Source organism: Aptenodytes forsteri, unplaced genomic scaffold (assembly GCF_000699145.1).
Source record: "Aptenodytes forsteri isolate BGI_AS27 unplaced genomic scaffold, ASM69914v1 Scaffold79, whole genome shotgun sequence".
In the NCBI taxonomy this organism is placed as follows: domain Eukaryota; kingdom Metazoa; phylum Chordata; class Aves; order Sphenisciformes; family Spheniscidae; genus Aptenodytes; species Aptenodytes forsteri.
In genome coordinates, this window is record NW_008794776.1 from 277,660 (window position 1) to 296,250 (window position 18,591).

An 18,591-nucleotide genomic window follows, 5' to 3' on the forward strand; every position below is an offset into this window, starting at 1 on the left:
GGTTGCCCAGGGAGGTGGTGGATGCCCCATCCCTGGCAACATTCAAGGCCAGGTTGGACGGGGCTCTGAGCAACCTGATCTAGTTGAAGATGTCCCTGCCCACGGCAGGGGGGTTGGACTAGATGAGCTTTAGAGGTCCCTTCCAACCCTAACTATTCTGTGATTCTATGATTCTATGATTTGTGTTACTTCGTGGTCTTTATTATAATTACTCCCTCTTGCAGCAGTCTAGCTGAGAGCAGAATCTAGTCAGTCTTTTTTTTTTGCTCACAGGTTCTTAAAACATTCTTTAGTTTGAGGGACTATGTATCCTAAAAGCTGATGGATCTGGAAAAATACTGATGTTCTGAAAGCAGTGGCTCAGCTTTTGAAACACAGATGATATTGTCCTAGTCTGCAGGAAATAAATACACTGCACAAGAGTTCACTGGGAAATTCAATCATGAAAACAAAAAAGGTGTTTCATTCTGAACTTGAATAAAAAAGAGGTTGTTCTTTATAAAAGTTGAGCAAAAAAAGAAATAATCAGACATAGGGGCATGTCAGAACAAGGCAGTCCTTCTGAACAGGTACAAGGTGAACAGACTGAAAAATTAAAATGAAGAACAAAATTCAAGCCAAGAAGAAGCAGAGGAAGGAAGAAAAAAACCTCCAGTAGTCCTTAGATCAGTCAGAAGACTCTCAAAAACTCACCTCAAATGAATCAATATTCTTATTTGAAAAAATTCTCAATTTTTAACTTTAGCTTTTTTCAAAAGAAAATATTCTCAAAGGTGTCTTTTTTATGCTTTTTGATTTTTGTCAAGAAACTTTTTTTTTTCACCTTATCAAAAAAGTTTCCAGGCAGTTTTAAACACAGGCAGGAGACATCTTCTGTAGTGTTTAAGTAGAAAGTAAATGTTGAAGACTTGAAAGGCAACACTTTGTTCAAGTGGAGTGGCAGTGCAAGGCTGAGCAATGTACAGATGATGGATGCTCCCAAAATCAGTGAGTAAAACACCAGAAAGCTCTGAGTGTGCAAGGATGGTAAAGGCTGATGCCTGGACTAGCTACAGATACGTTCTTCTGCTTTTTATTTTCACTGCATCAACTACAGCGGTAGGCAGCTTTATGAAGTGAAGTAGATAAAAGGCATGGTTGTATCATCTGCGAAGTCCATGTCACTGTAGGAAACATACAGTGGTGTAAAAATTGTTAGGAGTACCGTTAGCGCCTAGGAATAAAGGCACTAACAGTAACGTATAGGTGCTGATTGTTTGTAATTTTGAAAGCAGGAAGGGACAGAGTTTTTCTCCTCTAATTCTAGACATCAAGTCTAAACTAGACATCTGAGCCTTTTAATAGGCAATGGAGGGAGATAAAACTTCCAAAGTGTCACTTATGCTGTCCTAAGACACGTGCCTAAGACAGGAACTGCCAGAGAATGAATCACTTGCTGCAGGCACTTCGGGGGGAGAATAGCCTTTCTGAGGGAGAGCGGACAGTGGGAAACAGTCTGCTTCCAAAGTGTTTGCTGTCTGAAAAGCCAGTCCTACAGCAGTTTATGTGTATGCTTTACATCTGAGAGTGGTCGAATGCAAGCCCATGACATTACTTAAATAGGTAAAATAAGTAAGTACAGCAGTCTGGTCCTGACAGATAAGACAGACCATCTTCAAGAAAAAAAAAATACTTCTTTGGGTAAGGCATGGGTCTTTCCTGTCAGACCCATGTTCTTTGGAAAATGGTATTCTCCTTTTGCAGGATGATGAATGTGAGCATCTAGTAGATCTCTGTTCCATTTTAAACTCCATAATGTGCTTCTCAAATATAGTTAATAACTATATACATCTAGCTCTGTCCAGAAAACATGGTTCTTTATTGAATTTACGTGGTACATTATGAGCTCTGTACTTACACCAGTGTTTGAACTATGCTGAGGGAGAAGATATAAAATCCAGCTCTTCTGAACCCCATGTCTAGCAAATGCTAGACAACTGTCTTCTGTCAGGGGATTTCAGAGGACTTCACACGATGTCACAGTCGCTTTCCCATGTATCTTTTTCTGTTCATAAATAGGTATTCTTAAGCTGTAGCCACTCTGTGAATGGCTTAACGAAGCAAGTCACCGTGTCCAAAGCACAAAGAGAACCTACACTCCCTCCGTGAGAGGATGCTCCTGCAGGATGTTGGGAGGTCGTGTAGACATGCTGTAATTAATTTGTGCATTCTTCTATAGCATTAAACAGCTGTTATTACAGAAGGACATGGATTTCTGCCCAGGTAGCACTCATGGTAGAAGATGAGCACACAGATTGTGGCAGTAAACTCATGTGATACGCAACCTTATGTTTCAATGTCTGTAGTTTTGCACTTGTGGAACACAAGCCTTTTCAAGCCGGTGAGTTGCCAGCTCTCCCATTGCACCGGTGGCATAGAATTTCCTCCAGAAAACCCTCCTTCCAGCCTGCTCCAAAAGAAATTGTGATGACTAGGAAAGGAATTAGAGAAATGTCTGAAAGAAATTCTTCAAAATGGCCATCCACAATGTTGTTAAATATTATTAAGCCTGTGGGACAAAGATACAGAGCCAGAAAATTATATCTTTGACTACTGTTGGTACTCAAGTGAATCCAATAGTTACACCCCATAAATTAGGCAAAACACGGCCTCCCTAGATTTTTCTGTGGAAAAAGCAATGCCTTTGAGGAGTGTTCATACTATTATTTCATGGCCATTTGAAAACAATCATTAGTGTATCAGTTTGTACTGAGGCTCATGTCATTGCTCTTGAGTAGACAGCTCTACCCATTTTGTATCCTCTTGAATTCGGCGGGATATTGTTTGATTTCATTTGGAGGTGACCCACAATTTTATTAAGTCAGAACATGACCATGTTTTTCTGGAATAAAAAGGGAAAAACCCAACATCTTTAAATGAACTGTGAGATTCTAAATATACTTAAAAATGGTTACCAATCACTTACTATTGAGAAGAACTGCACAAGTCTGTCAGATGAATGCTCAGGTACTATACAGATCTCTAAACATAGTGTAAATTCCAGTGTGAATGACTGGCAGAGTTTACCCTACTTTTAGGCTGACTTTAGGTCCTGTATTTCTTGGTGTACTGAAAGGTCGTGAAACACAAGCAGGGAACTCTTGGTGCCTCTGTTCTCTGTGCAGACAAGTAAAATCAGATGCGTGATTGTTGCTCTCCAGCTGTAAGAACTTCCCATTCATTCTACCTTGAGCATGCACTTCAGAGCAATGGTGTCATGATGTTTAACACAGCAGGTTTGGAGAATAAACTCTACTGGGACATAATGGGCTGAAGCAAAGTAGCATGAGCCCAGTCTCAGGAAAGGTCTTTTGCTCATGCGGAAGGCACTGGTACTTAGCTGAGACAGTGGAGACTGCCTGACAGGTTGCAATTACTTCTGCCAAGTGCACCAGGCTGCATTCTGAACCTTTGCTTAATGGGGGCAGATCTGTTCTGAGTTATAAAAAGTAAAATAAAACTGCCTCAGGTCATAGATATGACAGTATCTGTGCTTCTAATCAGGTTTCACCTTCAGCAGCAGGTTTTGCTTATTCATCCTACATAAACCTCAAAATGAACTGAATTTCCTTCATAAAAAAACATGGAAATGGAATAAATCTCAGCTTTAGTTTCCATGAACTCCAAGACAGAGTTACAACTCCAGCTGATCGCGCGTGCCAGGTACACTGCTAAGAGAAGAGCTTCCTTCAGTGTATCTGTGGCAAAAAGAAAGTTATGAAATAAGATTCCACTTTGGAGTCTCTGTATCATGCTTTTTTGTGCTATAGCAAATTGTTTTTGCAGCACACACTAATATACATCTAGAATAATATTCAATTAGGCTAATAGTTGCTGCTTACATTGTTCTGTAAGAATCGGTGATTAAGAACCTCTCTGTATGGTTCAATCTACATTAATTAATTTCTCCTGCATAATATATATGCACCTGCCTGTTCTTCCTTTGGGATGCCAATATGAAGTAAAGCTATTATACAGGTAAACAAAGGAGATAAAGGATGACCTTTAACTTTGACAAGATAGCCTGCAGTATTTGTGATTTGCCATCTGTCATAACTGATTGGTCCTAATAACAATATGCTGGATAAGAAGCTGAAATGAGGAAACAGCCGGAGACAGAGGAAGGGTGGAGGGGAGTGGGAATGACTTTCTAGCAACACGTGTGCTTGTCAGGGCAGGAGGACTCGTGCATGGTTACAATTTAGGCCTCACTCTGACACCTGAAAACTTGGTAAACAGTTGATTCCACAAGTGGCTCCACTGAAATGATGTTTGAAGAATAAGGAATTAGCCGTTGTTCGGCCCTTTATTGGGACTTGTAACTCCTTTCACATGCACAGCCTCTGCAAACTTGAGGCAAGTCCTGGGCAGGCAGGATTGCCAGTTCAGCCCACGAATAATGACTGATCAGCCACCTGCCAAAGCAGCTAGCAGCACTCCTGCTATCGTTGCTGTGGGGTCTGGCTCCTTGGCATGAAGTGGACTGACTGTATGAACGTAGGGAGGAAAAAGGGTCAGAGAACGACGTGATCTCTTTGCAAGATTGGTTGTGTTTTCTAATGTTTCGTAAACACATAATCCCAGTTGTTTGTTCTTACCATTGGGTGACAAAATGCTGTATCTTACCTGATATAATGGTTGAAAATATAAACACCTTTCTAGCAACCAGGCTTCATTAATATGTATTTGAAACCTAAAATGGTATTCAGCTATGGGGGGGGAAAAGTACAGAATTGCTTTGGATTATAATGATTTCAGCAAAGCATCTAATTTCTATATTAAGCTTGCTTAATGGACTTATATTGCCTTGCTCTTTGATCTGAAGAAAAAGGTGGTGAATAATTTATTAAATAAAAAAACCTCCCCTAGCCCAGCCCACACGTCACAATCTGCCCTATAATTTACATTTTTTAAGAGATGCCGTTTCCAGGCAGGAGAACTGGTTCCTAAAGATTCCTTCTAATATTACAAATGTGTTTTTGTGAGGTACACTCTGGGGAAAAAAATAATAATGAAGGAATGCAATTCTGCAGACAAATGTTTCAGCTCTATGCCTTCTTCACTAAAGACAGTCATTTCAACTAAATGCCAAAAGGCATTTAGCTGTAGCATTTGTCAGTGGAATAGGGTTGGCTTTAGGTTTCCCTCCTGATTTACAAGCGAGTGTTTATTGGGTTTACTGTACTGTAGTACATTTTGTTAACCTCTAAAAAAACACATCCAGCTTGTGCATTAATCACAAGGATGGTATCTGTCACGGTAAACTGGGTCAGTGTGGGGCTTTCTGTGCCCCGCCAGACTTTGTGGAAAGGATGCTGGCTGCTCCCAAAGGGGCAGGAAAGATGCGCTGGCGGCTTTGGGCTGGGGTCTAGATAACCTGTGTCCAGCTCCTGGCTCCTGAGATGGTTTCTTCGAAGATGTATAATCTATTTCTCCATGTCTTTATTTTTCAACCAGAAGAGGGGGGAAAAACTGTGTCATGTCGTCTCACGGTAGCTGTGTGAGCTGTCTTAGAGTCACATGCCTAACGAGGATTTAGGTCGGTGTGGTGTTGTTTAAAGGCTAATTATTGGGAACTTTGTGTGTGGAGTTCCTCAGTTGGTTTGTGTCTGCCTATTGTAGTCATTCCTCAGTAATCCCTGCTTCTGGTCAGATACATAGGGAACAGCAGTGTTGGTAATCGCAGCTCTGTCATGACTCTTGACAGGTCTCCCATTCACATTTCACCCCCCATTTGTCCAAAGCAATGAGTTGTCAAACATTTACTCTGGCTGTGTGGAGGGTTTATTCATATTTAAATAAAGCCATTATCCTGGCCTTGAGTTTCAGTAGTTTTCTGCTCTTCCTCTCGAGTATTTCTCTCAGTAGTGCCATCTAATCAGCTTTAGGTTTTAATTAAACAGCTGTCATTTGCTTCCTAGTTCTGTTGCGACCTGATGTTGTATTAAATTTTAATTTAGCCTAGGCTGGATAAGAAGTAGATTCCTTCAGACAACAAAGAAACACTATTAGCAGGTTACAGTTGTAATTAAGAAGAGCTCTGCTGAAGTGCTAATGCATTCAGGTACAGGGAAGGAGCTGGAGATAAACATGCACATAATTATTATTCAGGGATAGAGCCTGCAATATGAATGTATAGCTTCCACCTGGGCTGCTTGAATTGAAAGTTTTGGACAAGATCTCGCAGCTGAAACCCTCGACAAAAGAAATAGGAAGGGATTCCCAGTTTTTTCACCTGGGAGTGTCAGCACTTAGGTTTGTGCTCGTGGTCCCTGGGTGTTTCACTGGAGCTGTGCCACGCAGGAGGACCTACCTATGTAAATCAACATTATTACCCCTCTCTACATTTCAGATGCTGTTAGTAATAACCAGCACAGGTATCTTAAATTCAGTAACACTTTTTTTCTGCAGTAGACCCTACCATGGAAATATAAAACAAGCCTAACAGAATCTAGATTAAATGCTATTACTTGTTGAAGATGCACTAAAAAAATAGTCTGCTTATAAATCTAATGGACAGTCAATTAGTTCAGTTCTGCCTTCATATTTCTTCCTCAGAGGAAACATATTTTTTCAGTCTATAAATGGCCAGCTCTTAAAAAGGTCTTTACACAGCCTATTACACTTGTGTAACACTCAATCCAGGCATCAGGCATCTGAAATACTGATTTATATGGTAGAATTGTTTACCAGTGGAGTGTAGCTTTTATGAAGCAGCACCAGCTAATTAGGACGGTGGGTACCTGTACATGCTGGGAAGGAGGGAAGGTTCAGGAAAGTGCTTGTGTCAAGAGTAGGATAAGCATATTTCAGAGCATCCACAAATAGCGGGGTCGTGAGGTGTCTCTTCTAAGACCTTTTCTCTCATGCTTATCTTCACAGGGAGTTTATGAAAGGAATGCAAATGTCTTTATAAACTTTGCATTATCCTTCAGAGCATCAAAGTCTGACTTCAGCTTGGTAGCTAAGCAGCACTTAGAGTTAAAAGGAGGCTAGACATTTTGTTTACCCTTTGTCACACATGAGGGTCAACGTGAGGGTGATACAACGAACAGTGCAAAAACCAAAGGTGGAATTAGTTCAGGCCTGTCGAGAACCTGATTCCAAGTCCACTGAAGTCAAAAGAAACCTTTCATCTATGACTCAGCAGGGCTCTGGATCAGGCCATAATTCCATACAAGTGCCGCCTGCCCCTGACATGTAGGAGTTACATAGCTGTGCTAGCAGAGTGGGTTTGGAAGTAGAATTAGTCGCGTGTTCATTGTTTGTGACATTCACAAAAATAATTTCCCCTGATGCACTGAAGAAGACTGTCTGTTGTTGAAGAATGGCTTAGAAATAGCATACTGGCAAACTGCTTCTTGGGAGCGTTTTGACACAGGACCACCATGTCTTCATCGTATATCTGGCATAGGTTTATATTGGATTGATGGCTTAGGATTTATGGGATATTTGCTGTTGGTTTGGTGGACTCTACCTACCTCTTCTCTGACATAGTTGTGGGTGAAGCACCTTCAGTGTCTCTCTGTCTATCTTATACAACCTCTTTCCACCTGAGGTGCATCTAATTGTTTTCTTTCACCTGGCAGTGCATTTTCTTCTTTTGTTCGAACCTCAGTCTTTGTAAAAGTTTTACAGTTGTTCTTTCAGACTTCCACTTTTGTCACATACTTCTCTCTTTCCCAGCGTCCCTCCCTCATGGATGGCAGCTGGTTATAAATGAGCCCATTCAGCATAAACAAAAACTAGACAGTCATTTACTGTGTAAAACATCTGGTTTGTGCCTCGCAGAGAACAGAACAAAGACAGTATATTTATTTCATGAGGTATTATTCAGAAAAGCATCTCTATTCAGGACAACACTTAAACGCATGCTTAAATCACATGGAAGTCTAAGTGTCAAGTTGAGCACGTACTTTTAGTGCTGTTCTGAACAGAAATGGACTCGAGTACATGCTTAAATGCTTTTCTGGAACATGACTGCCCATAAAGCTCTAGTAGACTATATTAGTTAGCTGGCACTAGTGTTATTAGTACTTCAACTCATTTAATTCAGGGTGCTTTTTGTAGAAGTTTCCGAATATTGATTAATAATACATCTTAGTTGCAAGTATTTATTGGTCTTCTCCAGCTGTCCTTAGCTTGTGGTCAATGCCCATTATTTTCTATCAATCTAGCTAGCAGACAGAAGCAAATGATAGTGAATATATCTCCCTATGCAAGCTGCCATCAAATTTTTCACTAAAATCCATTTCTTCTTCCACCAATGCTAATAATGGAATTTAAAGTTAGATTAGTTTGAAGCAACTTTTTTTTTCCTAACTGGCAAGCAATTAGTTTTATGGAAATTGAAAAATGGAAAAGCGGACTGATTCAAAGCAGTATTTCCTATTGCAGGCTTTTCAAGAAGGCCGAACTGAATCTCCATGAAAGCACAGATCATTCCTTGCCCCGCATGTGTGTCAAGTTTTGGGCCTGCAATAAGCACTGCTTAAGCAGAGACAAGCTGCTCTGTAGGCTTTCGGAGGCTGTTCCCCTCCAGTCCGCTTACGCAAGGCAGGGACCTCTGTAGCAACTCATTTGGAGTAATTAATCAAACTGCAGCCATACTGAGACACAGAGGAAGGCTGTGTTAATGGAGTCATTAGAGTGCCAGCACTGTGAATTGATCAGGATTACAGATAAATGTGGTAAAACATCTCTAGGTGGGATTTTGATGGGGAAAGATTAAAAAAATGTGTATATGGATGGCATTGCTTAGTTTGTAATACCCTACCTCATGTGTAGTTTTTCTCATCATGTATTTATGTCCCGAAAAGGGAAAATGGTCAACTTGCAACACTGTTAGCTGGAACAGTAAGGAAGAAATGCTGTTATTGTAATGCTTGATAATCACCTCCCAAATCACTGGCATGATTTGGGGCAAAGGGGTGGGAAGAGTTGCTGACGCCGTCTGGAGATCGTACCCAAATAGCACTGTGGTTCTGCCAAGCTGCAGACGTGCCTTCACACGTAATTGCATTACAGATTTCATTGCCACAGCAGCCAAACCTGTAAATGGCTCAAAAAGAGTAAATCCATGTGTCTGACAAAACCAGAACTTGATGGTCCAGATGCAACTTTTGGCTTAGAAAGTTGTTAAACCATTGACTGCAGGGAGCTTGAAGCGTGTGTGCAAGGAAGGGTCGCTCCTCTGCCCCATCCCTGTCAGAGGCAGGATTTTGGTTCATCAGTCTGACCCCTGTGGCATTCTCATGGTTTTATGCTTCTCTGATGCCCATCCTTCGTTTGTGTGTGTGTGTGTGTGTGCATACAGGACTCGGAAGTCCTTAACACGGCCATTCTGACGGGCAAAACGGTGTCTGTTCCAGTCAAGGTTGTTGCCGTGCAGGAGGATGGGTCTGTGGTCGATGTTTCGGACTCCACCGAGTGCAAATCAGCTGATGAAGACGTCATAAAGGTGAGGCACCCCCATGAGGTGGAGAACGGAGTTTTCACCCTTTTCTCCTCCACCACCACCATATTGGGACCTAGCTCACATTCGGGATTTTACATCAACCAGTTGTTTTACAGTCATGGCTGTTTCTGCGGTGGCGGGTTGTTTCCACTGCATGATGAGGAGAGTGGTCTCCAGAGGTTTTGCAGGGTTAGCACGTTTCCATAGACTGACGGGGAGCCATTTGTGCTGGTGTGTTCATAATGGGAGAGAGGGCCAGGGATGCTGAAAGAGCAGTCCTAGTCTTTCTTCGCTGGCCAGCTAGTGCTGATGAGAAAGAACGTGTTGTCTGATACAACCCACTTGGGAAAAGTCAACTCCCTACACAAGGATCTTTGTTCTTGTGTGGCTTTTCTGCATCCATTATTTAATAGTAATAATGCAGTATATTGTAACAGCGTGCAGCAAGGCTTCCTACATGCTTTTGACTGCATCACCTGCTTTCCAGTTTGGAATTTCTTACAAGTAAAGATACTGAACTGTACCAAAATCTGGAGGAGCATGACAGAGAACAGAAAATAACAACCACATTGCCACATTGCAAAAATTCTTAAAATAAGAGCTGGGAGCTTTTAAACAATGTTGTGTTGTTGTTTTTTTTTTTTTAAATAATATTTTCAACTGGTCCTCCCTCCCTGACATTGAGATGAAAATAGCATTAATGTGACTTTATCACGACATTGACTGCATGACTTCTGACACCATTGCATGGCTTTCAGCTTTTAGCTCATTATTATTTTTAGGCATAAAAGAGGTACTTTTTAATATATTTAATAGGTTTATTTGTTTTATTATGTGGTATGGGGGTGGTTTTTTCTTGTTTTAAATGAATTTAAGAATCGACTACAATTAATTCTGTATAGGGGGGGTGGGGTTTTGTATTATTTATGAATTTCTTAGGGTAGTTCTAGAAAGGTAGTTTCTTTGTCTCAATTTCAGGAAAGTGCAGTATATTATATATAAATGCTATAGAAATAGGGTAGTATAGTCATCCTTTTTACATAGTAATCCTGTAACCTGCAGATCTTATGATAAACTCTCTCTGTAGCTTTCAAGAAACAAGTTCCTCCCCATATTCTAGCTATCATGTCATGTGTGAATGTATTCCAGACCTGAGCACTTCTTTAAGTTTTCTTCAGATTGCATTGGAAAGCCACATCCTTTACCTGTGTACTTTTAACCTATTATTATAACCTCTTTGTAGATAAGACTGCAAAGGTCCTAATAGATAGCTTGTACTTTGTCAGATAAATTTTCATGTTCTTTAGCTGGCTAAAGAATTGCACACAGCAAAGCTATTTATTTTGAAGATGATATGCTGGAACAAAAAAATCACCTGCTTATTTTTGACAACTCTGAATAAGCTTGTTACCAATTTTTGGAATAAATTACATCCTCTAAAACAAACAAAATTTCATTACATTTTAGGTCCAACAACAAAGAAATTCCTTTGCAGTTAAAGAGCTTCAGAGCAACTGTACATTTTGTAGATATTTCCTCTTTCTGAGACCTATAGGTCGGTGAAAGATGACATCCGTTTAATCCTAAGTAGCTATAGGAAAGGCAAGATGGGTTTGGGCAAAAGCCTTAGTCAGGCAACCTCTACTTGCTTCCAACTTTTTTCGTTAAGATTTATCTCCATTTAATATGAAGGCAAATCATTCATAAATAAGATTCAAGTTATTGGGCAGAGGCATGTGTGCCGTTGTATCCTCAGAGGAGTTGATAGCTTGGGGCTTAGTTATACAGTAATGATGCCTAGCAGTTTTCAGACCTCAAAGCATTTTGCAAAGGACATCAGTATAATACTCTCTTTTCATGAAAGTGACTGTTCCAATGTTTAGCCTCAGCCAGTGATGGAATAGGTCTCTTGAGTCTCTAGCCTGTGCTCTAGCTTCTATATTTTCCCTTATATATCAGATGGGGAAAGAAAAAAAATCACGTTTTTGTTTTCTGGAAACCAAATTTGCTTGAAAGTCCTTACCAGAAGGAACACGAATGAATATCTTTGTTTATGACTAACTTAATTGTCAAAGGAACGGAGTCTCTTGATAAATTTTGCTATTCCTTTTTTGCTGTGTACCATACAGCTATTATCTGATTAGTGGCTATTATTTATCAGTTCACAACAAATTGTTCATATTATAAACTCAAGTACCATGTTATATATCATCAACATATTGCTGAGACTGTCTTTTCTTTGCACTTCAGAAAACCAGATCCAGATCTAAAAGATGGTGTATGTGGACTTTTGTTTCTATAAATTGAGTTTCTAGTATTTCTAGAACTTGCTGTAGTTAGAGAATACTGGACTGAACCAAATAGCAAAAGGTCAGGAAAAGGACTCCTATTCTTCTTCCACTAATAAAATTAGTATCTGCAGACGTCAGGGAGATGTTGCATTTCAAAACACTGCCTGTTTAAAGTCCATTTAGTTCAATCAGCAGTTGTCCATATGGTTATCCTGTCAAAGCTGGGCATGAAGTCGTTCTGGTTCCCAAATTTAAAAGGTCCACTGAAGCTGGCAACTAAATAAGACTTGACATGACCTCTGTGAGCAGAGACAGGATTTCCAGTTGCAGTTGTGGATTTATACACTTCAAGAAAGTAAAGCTCTTGCCCTTTGACCATCTTCCTTTCTTGCTTTTTCAAAACAGGTTGTATTTCTAGGTGGCATTAGACCTGCTCTAAAGCACCGTCAAGTTGATGAGTGTCCTCCCATTCCTTTCAGTGATCTGGATAGTGCAGACCAAAACACAAGCCAAAATTCTGCACAGGTTTTACAAGATTTGCACTATAATTCCCCTTTTTTTTCGGTAGTGACTAAGTTGGGTATAAATCAGGTCTTCATTTGACTGCTCTGTGAAATTATTTGGGTATCAAATCACTGACAGAAGAGAATGCCTCTGGGACTCTTTCCCAGACCTGGTACCCAACTCTAACATATTGACTTAAGGAACAAAACCAAGAGATCTGAATGTCGTCTTCACTGAGTTCATCTTGCCTCATCCTGGTGATACAAAATGGGAGTAATGTTATTTTTGTGAAAATTGCAGCATCCTTATAATGGATTTTGGTCACAAATTACTGAGAGGTGCTCTCAGACTGAATGCTATTCAGGCATAATTTTTTAACTGGAAATATATGTATTGTTTGCAAGATTGAATCCATAATGATTAATTAGCTGAGTTAAAATTTAGTACAGGGTTTATGTGCCTATATTTTTTCAGAAAAATACATATTCCCTTTACAAGCCCCTTTGGTAAAGTCAATATTGACTTTGCTTCCAAATTTGTGTTGCCTTTTCTATATAGGTGGTACTGCTAAACCCTCTAATAAGAGTTGTCAGGCATTTTGGATGTAATTGCCTAATCTTAAGCTTCTTTTCACTGTTAATTCTGCCTTTATTGTTTCTTTGTAATTGGAGAGATATTCATATTCTTTTGGGCAGAACAGTGTGTTGCATTCTTAACCTTTTATTTCTGTTTAATAGCTAATGATTTAATAGACAATTAATGAGATGATTCTTTGATCACTGCTGTAACACCATTATTTTCAATTAAGACACAATGAATTGGAGCTAGTTTAAATAAAACCAGACCTTGGCCCTGGCTATTATGTATTTATACAAAAAGTGCTTCTCTGGGCAGCTACCTAGATATCACCTTGATAGAAATTCTACTCAGAGATGGTCAAATAGATAGATGATGTACAACTGATTTATTTGTAGGCAAGAGATGTTAATATTTCCTATTTTAAGCCATATATTCCCTCACCCTAACAGTTTAATAGCTTCCCAGCAAGAGAATATTTCAGTTCCCATTTTTCAAAGCCTACCTAATTAGTGGTAAATATAATGAAACACACCTATTACTTTTTGACCTTGCATTTTCTGACCTTAGCGTGACTTGATCCTGAAAGGAATCTCACAGGTAAACTTGCTCAGTTCAGCTACAATCCCTGGTACCTAAAATTGCTGGTCCCTACAGTTGGACATAGGTCGTAATACTGACCAACCATTTTAACTTGAACTGGCTAGCCTCTAAAAATTTTTGATGGCAACGTTACTGTAAGTCAGTGAAACTCTTAACGCTTATTCCGTTATTGAAAAGGAACATTTAATTCTGTTGGCATTTGAGGGAAAAGATTGGCTTTATGATTAAGGCACTGAAATGCTTCTCAGCATTAATTTCCATATCTCTTGCTGGTTTCCTGTGTGACTGTGGGTAAATCACTCATTCCCCTTGGAATCTCGCTTCCTTATCTGCAAACAAGGCAGAGAAATACATCCTTTTCCCAGCCTCAGCCTTCCTTATGTAGTTTCTGAAGCTACTGTTGGCTCTGAATGGACAAAATCCTTATCTCCACTAGAGTCTCATTAACTTCAGTGGTCTTCTGCCACGGACTCACTTGAAGGACTTCTCTCCCAGTGTCCCGCTTTTCCTGCAAACCACAGCTAAATAGGGTTGTGAAGCTGAAAAGAAAGAAGTGGTGGAAACTTGATAGAATTTATGCACAAATTATTCAGCTACTCTGGTGATGGGCAATACACTGAGAGATAAAGGAGCTGTAGGCATGGTGGGATGAACCTTTCTATATGTGTGCTGAACCATGGGGCGCCAGTCTTCACAGGTGGGGAAAAAAAGCCTTGAAGCTCCAAGCAAGGTCCATGCACTCCTTTTTCTTCCCTGCAAAAGTGCCTTTAAAAGCCTGAACCATAGTAATTTCACATGATGAAAAATTCTGAAAACATTGTAGTTAACGTGGTAGTCATAAACATCACCCACAAAGCAGCATCAAGTGAGGAAATTATAATGAGGACAGCTTCTTAGTCCAAATGTTTATCTCAGTAGTGTACAAATGAAAGGGAGACAGCTGCCCAATTAATTCATTCTTAGATTAGTCATATTTTCATGTCCTTTGCAAGTTATGCAGAAATTGACTGATGGTTCAAATTAATCTCTGCAGTAATTCAAATGGCTTCCATGGACTTACACCATGGACTAATTTAGCCTATTTTTTTTGTAACAGAAAGGGCCCTCAATTGAACAGAAGGGAGTTAGAGGGCCTCATCCTGCCCATTTCTGCCCGCATGTAAAGTGCGACAGAAGCAGGCTCAATGTGCCCAGGCAGAGGCATACATTAAGAACAATGGTGCTTTGATAATATACCATGAACTCCGTCTGTGCGAGAATGCACTTTTCTTGTTAGCTTGCTAGAGGAAAGCACTTCAATGCATTATTTTTCACCTTTTCATAATTTCCTGTCTAATTATAATGAAAGTAAAATTCAAACCATTCCTACCCCCTACATTTCTAACACAAACCTTATCTTGAACTCTCCATAATTAACGTTAAAACAATAGAAGACCTAATTTTCCTAGCAGCAGTCAGCTAGGCTTTATCTAATGTGTAGTAAAAATAGTGTAAGAAAGGCAGGAAACATAATAGCTGAAATAGATTGAATCTGAGGAAGGTTCTTCCCTCTTCTACACAAAAAGCAGATGAGCAACTGAGGACCTTATTCAACAACCCTGGGCACAGTGATCTCTAACCCCAGCGCAGTAACTGCTACAGGGAACCATGGGGAAAAAAAACCCAAGGGAAAGGGAGGGATACTGCGGTTCTCCAATTTAGATTGGGAACAATTCCTTGCTGCAGACTCACAGCACTTTCTTAGGACAATTTACAGAAATGGAGTTGTTAAATACAACTATTTACGCAGGAGCTCTGAAAACAAAGCCAGAGCTTGTAATTTGCAAGTTCCGCAGCTGCTTCGCCATTGAAGTATGTGATCAAGAATGTAATGTACATAAAATGGAGCTAACCTTATTTCTCCATCTATCATATGTATACTATGTACAATAGAGTACCTATCACTACATTACCCAAGAGCTTTATTTTGTGGTCACTCGTGTAGAAATTAGCTCACTCCAGGAGTCCAAACTCTTTCTGCAAGCAGTGAAAATACTCTCTACTTGTTTATACGATGGATTTACTTTGGTGCCAGTTGGTTTGTTACACAACTCATTTTGAACTAGATCTTATTCTTTAAGTGGTTTTTTTCTTCAGTGCTTCTGAATGGTTCAAGATTGACAGCCCTGGAGGCTTAACTACTCTGTCTTGCCCCAAAACAGTGGACAGGTCGGGGCTTGCGGCAGGCAGCTGTTCAACTAGAAAGCTTTTGAAGTGCGACTGTTTAATTTGGTGAGTCCATCTCCCTGTCCATGCTTTCCTTTTAATCTCACCTGATTAGTGCCAGTGAGTCAGTATCATCAGCTCCATGAAATCAGCTGTTAACAACCTCAAGTCACTGTCAGCTTCATCTCCATCCGTCTTTGGGAGCTGGGAGGTAACGGACCCTGCAGTCCATTACAAAGCCCCTGAAATAATGACTCCCCTGATGCCTGGCAGAGGCAAGAGGTTTACGGCAGTGAAGCATTCCTCAGCTGAACAGGATTACTTAGGAGATGAGGATCGTGCTTGGGACCGAGGAGTTCTGGTTTACCTCTCTGCTTTACTCCAGACTTCCTCTGTGAAGCTGCTGGTCTCTGTCTCAGTAGCGCCACGGTGATGATAGGGATGCTCCTGGCCCAGTAGGATTTACTGGCAAGAAACCTGTTGAAGACTGTGCATCTTGTCTTTTGTATCTGTAGACAGGTATGCCTAAGTTAGAGCAATAATTAAATATCATTGAGCTGCTTGCAATTCATCAAACTTATAAATTAGAGCTTCTTACGATTTCTAGTTACTTTGGCCAAAAAAACCACCCCTTTTGCCCCCATACAAAGTTAATCTTCATGAGTCATAAGAGATAGGCAGGAGAGTACGGCAGATCTCTACAGTATGTCGGCTGTTGAATTCAGGATTTTGCTTTTTGTTGAAATATCAGAGGTTCTGACATTCAGGTCACCAGATCCTGCTAATTAGTTTTCTAGCTAGACAACGTATGATCAGAAAAGAGTAACAAAGCCACTTACTGCATATTAAAGATTTATCTTAAAAACCACTCTTTTTACACAGCAACAAGTTGAATTCTATATTGTTTTGTGATTATGCCAAGCTAAAACTTTGGGTCTAGAATCATATTTGCACACAAAACAGCTCCATGTATAGCAATAATGATGCCAGTGAGGCAATCTCACAAAATCACATATTGAAGAATTAATATTCTCTACACAGTACACATTGTACACAGTTTATAGCAAAATATATGTGTGTATCTTCCTGAAGCTATTTTTAAACACACACAGTCTTCAAAGCCAGCTTGAGAAAACAGTGTTTTGTCTGGGAGAGGATCCGTTAAGAACAGACCGTGCCGACATGTGCAATTACACAGATTTCGGCAGAGATGCTTATGGTGTCTTCCAAAGGACCAGCTGCTGCTTCAGAGGAAGAAAACAATTCTATGGCTTAGCATTTGGCTGTTCTGAGAGCAGAAATGCAAAGGGCATGGATCCCAGTCCTGGGAAACAATCATTAGCCTGAACGGCGATATTGCTTAGGATAAACTCTGAATATTTTATACTAAGAGATGCACAGAGTAAACAACCCAGTCCAGGCTCAACAAAAGCAAATGCAGCGATAAGTAGCTGTTGTCGGGAGAAAATGACAAACTTCTGGAGGCTTTTCCTCCAAGTTCTGTAGGAAATTAACTCTGCTTTATAAACTTTAATGCAGCTGGCCATTTAAATATTTTAATTGCAGATGCGCGAACCTCATGGATTCCGAGGCTTTTATACCTCTTGAACTATCATTCTGGCTGGGCAAATTAATTCAGATTCCCATTGTCATCAAAACCCCGGGGGCCAAAACGTGCTCTCAGCAAAAGTCATTCAACTGTGTGAAAGGCATTGGAGTGACAGAGGTGTTCCAGAGGGCAAAATTTGCTCCATGTGAAAGTTAAAATAGCCATTAACTGTCAGCTATGGGATGAGAAAAAGTCTTTTATCTTCCGCCCTCTTCACCGATGCGATAGTTGAGAGAAGTGGGATTGGGCAGCAAATGATCCTTTCTGGATGGCATAGCATCCCATTTTAAGTAAGCAATAGTGTTTTGGGCACCAAAAATGTACATTAAAATGTACATACAATCCTGAACCTTTCAACCCACAAACAGGCTTTGTTTCCAGAGAACTTTGTGCTGAGGCGGCTCGGCAGGGATCGGCACGCTCCACAACCAAACCTTTGCATCCCCCTGGCTCTGTGGGTCACAGTCGGATTTTGAATGCAGCTTGAGTATATGTTTTTGTGGTTTAACTTATCCACACCTGTGTTTTAGTAATGTGTTCTGAGATGCATTCCCTTGAGATACATAATTGGAGTTGAGGATGGAGATGATGAGGCTGACACGCCACCGTCATTTTGAAGTGCGGTTAATTTATTTGACATAAAAAGCACCTACCATTGACAGTAACCAGCTCCCTTTCTTCTCTGTGGTAGAAGAAATTTTGATTCTTGCTAAGTTTTTAATTATTAATATTTTTGCATTCTCATCATACAGAATTGGAAATCAGAATGAAAACCATTTTGATTTCCTTCATGGGAACAGCAACAAGAGGAGAAATAACATGTAGCTAGGCAGATCTGTACCTCTGTACATCAGGATTGGGGTGTGTCTGGGATTTTGAGTGGAATGGGGAAAATCCAGCCTTAAAGAATAAATACTGGATTAATGAGCTGGACAACTTATTAAATAAGGATGAAAGAACAAAGTGAAGTTATAAATGGTATTTCTTTTGCCATTAGCATGAAGTACAGGGAATGGAAGATAACGCACTGGGTTGTGGCTTTTCTCTTCTTCCAGTTGTGTTACGCACTCTAGTGAGAGTGCCCGTCGGCTTCAGTGGGAACAGTGGCTTCGGGGTTAAATAAATGGCAGGGTTTAGCATTTTGGTTTGTGTTGTGGATTCTGAAGGTCTGATTTATACTGAACTCACTGTACCGAAACATTCACTCCCACATCAAAGACTTCCTTTAATTGCTAGAGAGGTAAAGAGTTGCCTTTGTGAGTTGAGTCAGGCTATTGGAGCATGGTCCAGGTACATCTTTAAAAAAA

The 18,591-nt window shown here is 40.2% G+C and overlaps 1 protein-coding gene across 1 annotated transcript in view; it reads left to right on the plus strand.

Annotated features, from left to right (window-relative positions):
* TMEM132B (transmembrane protein 132B) overlaps positions 1 to 18,591 on the plus strand; it is a 250,451-nt gene that overhangs the window by 194,446 nt on the left and 37,414 nt on the right. The window contains exon 6 of the mRNA XM_019470772.1: positions 9,356 to 9,499. Within this exon, the coding sequence (XP_019326317.1) occupies positions 9,356 to 9,499 (144 nt within the window). The remainder of the gene's footprint in view (positions 1 to 9,355; positions 9,500 to 18,591) is intronic.